Source organism: Poeciliopsis prolifica, unplaced genomic scaffold (genome assembly GCF_027474105.1).
Source record: "Poeciliopsis prolifica strain line A6 unplaced genomic scaffold, Auburn_PproV2 SCAFFOLD103, whole genome shotgun sequence".
Lineage (NCBI taxonomy): Eukaryota > Metazoa > Chordata > Actinopteri > Cyprinodontiformes > Poeciliidae > Poeciliopsis > Poeciliopsis prolifica.
The window spans coordinates 462,293-470,000 of NW_026562478.1; the positions used below are offsets into that span (position 1 = coordinate 462,293).

Here is a 7,708-nt window from a genome sequence, read left to right on the forward strand (position 1 = left end):
AAAATAAAATATTGCTACTTATTTACTGTTGGATTTAAAAGCATTCAGGAAAATCACACAAACACCAGGTGGCGCTGCAGAATAAAACCTGGACACTCCAAGATGTTTGTCCTGTTTCGTTTATTTCAACGAACGTCTTTTTTTTTTTCCATTCACTTCACATGTAAAAATCTGTTTAGCATCTCAAATAGTTGGACTACAGAAGACAGCAAGGGTCAAAATATCATCCAGGGGTTTTTCTGGCACGACAAAACTGTTTGGAAAACTGTAGAAATGGGAACTGAACCACGTTTTGACTCATATCTGAATATTAAATATATATACATATATTTTAAATACACTATTTTTGACCGAAAGCATCAGAAACAGGAACGGTTCACATAACAACACAGCAGGCGTCTGAAGCTGGACATGCCATCATGGGAAACATTTCTCCTCAGATGTTTTGTTTTCAGTTACATGCATGCATAACACAAGAATCTGAGCGCCGCACACGGCAGGGGTTCTGGAAGTTCTAGATAAGTTCTGGAGGGTTCTGGACGGGCTCTGGTGAGTTTGGATGGTTCTGGACGGGTTCTGGAGGGTTGTGGATGATTTTGGACAGGTTCTGGATGGGTTCTGGTGAGTTTGGATGGTTCTGGACGGGTTCTGGTGAGTTTGGATGGTTCTGGACGGGTTCTGGAGGGTTGTGGACAGAACAAATATGATTTCCTGAGCTGCGTCGGGCCGGCTGAATCAACCTGGGCCGCTCTCACACTGAGGCTGAGATGGAGAGAGATTTTCATCTGAGACTAAAGGAGAAACTGGGAGAGAAAAATAATCATAAGTTTGTTTCCTAAAAGTCGCTGCTGCCTTAAAGCTTTGGAAATCAGCAATTAGTGAGACTGGAAAATTCATATTTTCAGGCTTATCTTCAGACATAAACATGTTTTCATGTTTACTCCACTCCCTCAGTCAGACACATGCAGAGGAAATGAGTTTTGCTAAAGTTTTCCTGCCTTTACGGTTTCTAACAGGAATCACAGCAAGCACTTTTTTCCAGCCTGATTTGGAAATGGTGTTTCATTTAAAACTGGGTGAGATTTGCATATAGAGCATACATTTTCAAATAGTTTCCTGCAGATCTGTGGAACGCTCTCCCAACACGTTTCCCCGCTGCTGATTCCTGACTCATTTTTCTTTTGCCAAAAACTGACTGGAGTAAAATCGGAGCTTTGCTTCTCATAAATTTTCAACCAATGTCATAAAAACATCTAAACACTGAACAAAACTAAAGTTGAACCCCCGCGGTCCTCCAGAGGACAGGGTGTTTGATAAGGGAAGGGTTCATGACAGTTTGAACTGTATAATTTTATTCCCAGTGGTGTGAAATTAGATATGCACATCAATGAAGCCTGGGAGAAGCAATTCAATTTTCCCCACAGTGGGCTCTGTCTGAAGACGTGAAATAAATGCTGCTAGAATTAGAAACTAAATTACGTCCCAGATCCCCGCAGGCTCGCAGGAGGCATGTGGTCAACAGTTGTGTGGATACGGAGTCGTGCTCCTCTTCCAAATCTGTGTCAGTTCTGTCCTGGAATCCTTCGCTCCTGCTGCCACCGAGAGACAACACCGAGCTCCCAAATATTGGAAAGAAAACACTCATTTTGACACAAAAACCCAACACGGTTCACAGTAGTTTACATGCGGTTCATGACAAAACGAGTAAAGAGACGTCTTACTTATGAGCAGAAACACCAAAAGTTTCACAGGAAGCTTCAAGAAATATTTCAGTAGATAATGAAAATTCTGAAAATTCCGTCTTCATCAAAAGCCACTGAAGGTTAAATCGCTTCGAATTACTTTGCAGAAATGATCAGATCAAATGGGCATTTATGAATGTCCAACTCTTTGGTAAATCTATTTCACAGGAGAGAAATAGATCCTTGGAGAGAAATGCTTTCATTTTACAGCATTTTGATCAGACTTTTCACTCATAACTCAACCAAACTTGTCAATCAGCCTTAATTCAATTAGCTTAGATGAAGTTTTTGCATTAAGTCCACATTAGAAGCTTCTAAAATAAACTCTACTTTATATTTTATTGTATGGTCGTGGATAGTCTGTAACATTTAAGCATATCAGATTATCATTTTAGAATCACTTAAATTTACTTGGAATTTCAAAGCTTCATTTATGATTTTGTTGATAGTTATTATTGATCCGTTATAGAAAACCGCACCCAGATTGGCTTCAGCTTGTATTTAATTAGACCTGACTAATTTCACCAGAATTAATTATCTAGTAAAGTGAAAATAGGTGGTATTTGTGCTAACCAGTGGTGGGCATCCTTATGCTAAACTGCTAACAGCTAATGTTTCATTTAGCAGTTGTGCAGAAAGTGCGCTAAATAAGAACATTGAGCACACTTTCCCTAAATTCATTTGTCCATATAGATTCTAAAGGGATAATTTACTTGGCTGTTTGGAAAGTTTAAATAAAGTTCAACATGAGTTGAAACATATAATTATAGAATAAGTATATTATAATGTCGAATTTAATTGGTGCTTTAGCGTTGCAGTCTTTCCAATATGAACTGACGATAGCGCTTTAGCATTAGCTCCCTCTAAATACCGTGTTGATAGCACTTCACCAATAGCAGAAGGCTTATGACTAGCTCCTTAGGGTTAGCACAGCTAACATTTTAGCTAGTGGTGCCCACCACCAATGCTAACACTTTTTCTTGAGCTCGGTGAAATTATGCTAGCAGGTTATTTGAAGCGGGGCTAACTCTGATTTTCTTACTTTTGCAACCTTTGTGCAAAATCAAACACGTTGTGGAACTTTCATTATAGAGCGAAATATTCACACTGAAGTGAGATTCACTCCTGACATGGGAAGCCATTAGCTATAAACTAAATAGATTTTCTCTGAGGTTCTGAGTCCAAAACTCCTTTGACTTTCAGAAGGAATTATTTCACTGCAAAAACACAAAATCTTACCAAGTAGCTTTGCCCAGTTTCTACAGCAAATATCTTAGTACAATTGAATTAAGGCAAAATTAATTGGCAGGTAATTTTTCAACAAGATGTAGGAGCCAGTTGTTGGTAAATAATTCATAAATATTCCCAAAAAAAAACAACTGATGGATTAAATGTCTTGTTTGAAATGAAATAATCTGCCATCAGGACCATAAGTTTTTCATCAATATTAGAACAGAATATGTTTTTGCTGTTCCTTAGAGGACATATTTTATGAGCTCAAGTGTGTATACTACATAGTATCAGCTGCCTAAAGAGACAATTACAATATAAACAGTTAGAAATGCAGACTGCAGACAACAGAACACCTTCTATGGCCTCAGCATGTTGTCTATTTAAAACTGTGATTCCAAAATTTGATGGATGTAGAGCAAAGAAGTACATAAAATGGCTCCATTTAAATTTTGGGGATTCCACCTGCAGGGAATTATGACACATATTACGGAAAACAAACAACCAATTTTGCTGAAAGGCTACATGTAAGTTAGTTCTGCCTTATCTCCAGTGTAATAAGAGCAAAACCTCTTGGTAAGACGTTGTGTTTTCGTGACGTGAACATGGATCCCACCCAGGATGCTCAGTCTTTTCTACCCAGCTGGAGTTAGGGCTTCTTGGCTGCTTCTGATTGGCTGGTGGTGGCAGTGGGGGAGCTGGGGCTGATGTCGGGGTAAACCAGGAACCCGGTGAAGGTGATGTACTTGGCGTGGTTGCTGTAGGCTCCGAATCCGTCCCTCTGGTGGGAGTAGAGCCAGACGATGTCGCCTGATTTCAGCGCCAGCATCAGGCTCTGGCTCTGCAGGGCCTTCTCGCCCTGGCTGTCGTCGTAGATCATCGCCTGGACCTCCAGGCGGTTCTTCATCAGCTTCACAGACAGCGTCTTCATGGGCAGCTTGCCCACGTTGAAGGAGAAGTAGTACGCCCCCGCCACGCGGCAGGTGAACACGCCCTCCGTCACGTTGAAGTCCTCGCCGATGTTGACGAAAGCCGTGTCAAAGCCGATCGGCCGATGCTGCGGTACTCCCACCTGGTCGATTCCCAGGATGCTTTGGGTGCGGCCTACGGAGAAGGCGGATCTCCCATCATCCTCTTCGTCCTCATACTCCTGGCCATCCTCCTCATCCTCCTCCTCCTCTGCGTGTCCTGGCCTGGACTTGGCGTCCTCTGTGTCCTGCTGAGGGTTGTAGGTGAGCTGGTGCTGCTGCTGGTGGTGGTGGGTCTGGTAGCTGTAGGTGTCAGGGTAGATCAGGTAGCCGTTGAAGGTGGTGTAGTGCCCGGTGTTGCTGTAGAGCGCGTAGCGGGGGTCGCCATGTAGACGCAGCCAGACGGTGTCCCCAAACTCCAGCTGCAGCATCACGCTCTGGCTCTGAACCTGAGGATTTCAGCAGATGGTGTTATCACAGCTGGGGAGGAAATCCAGAAACATGATCCCATCACAGAGGGACGAGCTTCTGTGACTCATCTGTTCCCCGTAAACATAAACACAGAAGGATTTAACTGAGCGCTGACACCATGGAGGAAACCATAAAGGGGCAGGATGAATTTTCCATCCACATAGTGGCACTTTATACCACAATCAAGCAATTATTTTACCTTCAGTTGTTAATAAAATGCTCTATGTATGAAATATGACTTAAAAGAAATTGGACTTTAATATTTAACACCTTGAAATTGGGCTTCTGTCTCCATAAGAAGCTCCTGCTCTTCTGCCTTCAGGAAGTCATCACAGCATTTCTCCTCTATTAACCCTTTAATGTTTCTGCCAGTTTAACTGAGAAGTAGCTCCTCTAATGCGCTCAGCTGATTTACTGTTCCTCCAGGTGTTTGCTAATTGCTGCTGACTAGTCTGAAGGAGTTGAGTGGGGGAGGAGCTGTACCTCGAAGGCGGGGCTAGGTCCACCCAGGCACTTTACACAGCTGAATGGTTGATATGGAGATGAAAGGATTTCTCAAGCACTCTCAAGGCCACACTCTGTTTTTTTATGAGGGAATAACATTTTAACATCATGTAAAGCTAAAAATAAGTAAATTTTACATGATACTTCTCCTTATGCTTCCTTCAACAGATCAGGATAAGTTTATGGCCGATAAAAAACATATTTATTAAATTTTGTTGTTCTGCACAAAATCATCCTCAATAGGATTTTATTCTGCTCAGTTCTGCTTACATTTATCTCCCTTCAGAATGAGTTGTTTGAAAGCATCTTGTCCCTTTGAACCAAAATCAGCTGCTGCTGGTCACGTCCCCCAACTCATCGTTTACACTCACACATGAAAATGGCAAAGATGTGCAAAAGTACATCTTTCAAAAGCATTAGTGGAGCCTCCAGCTCAGCCAACAAAAATGTAACAAATGGTTTCTGGATGGTAAGTCAGCAACATAATACTTGTCTTTTCCAGCAGCCATTGTACATTTTGTACTTTGGTAAAATCAGCTGACCAAACATGCTGGAGCTCAGTTTGGATTGCTAAAGTTAAATTGAAAATGTGAGAAGTTTTGGGGGCTTCAATACAGTTTCTGTAACCTGAAAGTGAGCCGTTTTTCCAGCCTACCTTCCTCTCCTCCCCGGCGTTCTCCTCGTAGACGATGGCCTGCACCTCGTTCCTGTTCTTCATCAGCATCACAGACAGGTCTTTGTGGGGGAACTTCCCCACCGTGAAGGAGAAGTAGTACGCCCCGGGGATGCGGCAGCGAAACAATCCCGCCTTGGCATCAAAGTCTCCGCCGATGTTGACGTAAACAGTGTCAAAGGTCACGGTCATTTTAGGTCCACCTTCCATGCTGCTGGTGCGCGACACGGAGAAGGCCGAGCGCAGCTCTGCGTTGTCCAGCAGGCGGGCCAAAGCCCAGGCGCCGCCGGCCTGGCCCAGGCACAGCAGGCCGATCAGAACGCTCCAATGCAGCAACATTTTACCTGAAGAAAAGATAAACAGAGACAAATTATTTAGAAGAGGAGACACAGGTTAGATTTAGCAAATATCTTAAGATAACTGCAAGTAACTTTTCAGCAAGATAAAGGAGCTTGTTTTAAATCAGTTATGCTGGCAGATTATTTCACCCATAATAAAACATTTTTCCATCTTATGAGTCGGAGGAAGATATTTGCACCAGAAACTGGACAAAAATACTTGGTAAGATTTTGTGTTTTTGCAGTGTGTTCATTGTTTGCTTCTGAACTGCACTCCAGAAATATTTTTAATGTTATGTTAGTATATAGAGGGTCAAAATGAGAAGATTAAATAATATTTGCTTGCTGGACTAGAACAGCAAAAAGGTCCAATTTTCCATACAATTAACACTTGAAACTGCCACTACATTTAACAGGTATTTATTCTGCATTTGACTATTCTACAGACAATCAGGATATCAATTAATAAGTGGTAGAGAACATTATAATGGCATGTTATTAAAATAGAAGAGTAAATTTCCAGTACAAAACTTTATCGCAGAAACTTTCTATAAAAAACAAGGACATAAAAAAAGGAGATTTCTGAGTTTCAAAAGTTGAACATTTTTGACTTCTGTACTCTAGTTTTTTCTTGAAAGTTTCTCAGATTAATCTCAAAACTTAAGTTTTTTCTAGCAAGTCTTTGACACATTGATCTCAGATATGTCCAAGTGTTTTTCTAGAAAATTTCTGTAATTTAAAACTCTGAAATTGCCATGTTTTTTTAATTTATTTTTTATTTTAGACAATTTGAACTCAGAATTGTTTTTTGAAGGAATTTTCTGATATTTTTTGCTGGAATTGTATTCCTCTATTCTACCGTCATAAGCTGAATATATTCCTTATTAGACTGATAGAAGCAGCAGCAACAGGAAGCGTCAGCATTGGCTCTAATTTCACAAGCATAACAATCACATAAGCAGCCTATAATGACAAATGTACTTTAGTGGATTTTAATATAAAAGACAGAACATGAAGTACGAACACGTTCATTAAAAATCACTGAGTCGTATTAACTCAGTAAAGCACATGGCTCTCAGTTGAGGATGTAATTACCCGTCTCTCTGTCTGTCTGGTTGTGCTGCTGTGATGGAGCAACACAGAGCAGATGGGTGGAGGTGTCAGCCCCCCACCCAGACAAAGAAACAAGGCTTTAGCTTATCGCGTACTTTGTGAGGCTCCAGCAGAGTTCAGCCTGTGCTGCAGCTTTCAGGGCGGCTTATCAGTCTTAATTAGCATTCTGTGTCCCACAAAACCCTGAATGAGGCATGAGAGCAAACTGCTCATTAAGCAAATTAGAAGAAAATAACATGTCAAAGAGTCATCCAGCTGTGTGTCCCATGGATGAAAAATGCATCTGCTTTGATGTGAGCGTCAGCTGACTGCGCTAAATATGACTTTAAGACACATTTTGAGTTATAAATGCGTCGTAATGATTATGTTTTTAATGGACCACAGCAACAAAAGCAGCAACGCCAGTGTTTTACGGATGGTTTTGAGACAGATCAACAGATTATTTATTACTAATATTAATGCATCACATGTTGAAAGGACTAAATCTTTATTCTCAGGACACAGTTGACATTTATCTAGATTTTTGCTGGCCTTTTAGAAAATGAAGCATTTTGCTTGCCTGTAATTTATTTAAATACACATAAATATAAGTGGATTTTCCATTAACTGTTCTCAGCAGTTCAGTGAGATATGAGATTTCTTGCTGAATTGGCTGCACAATCTCTAATT

General features: G+C 41.1%; 1 protein-coding gene across 2 annotated transcripts in view; it reads right to left on the reverse strand.

Moving 5' to 3' along the window:
* Positions 1-101: 101 nt before the first annotated feature.
* c1qtnf4 (C1q and TNF related 4) overlaps positions 102-7,708 on the reverse strand; it is a 24,632-nt gene continuing 17,025 nt past the window's right edge. For both annotated transcript variants that reach the window (XM_055023553.1, XM_055023554.1), the window contains exons 2-3: positions 5,571-5,932; positions 102-4,389 (exon numbers count right to left, since the gene is read on the reverse strand). In XM_055023553.1, coding sequence (XP_054879528.1) covers positions 3,622-4,389; positions 5,571-5,932 — 1,130 coding nt within the window. In that variant the 3' untranslated portion in view covers positions 102-3,621. The remainder of the gene's footprint in view (positions 4,390-5,570; positions 5,933-7,708) is intronic.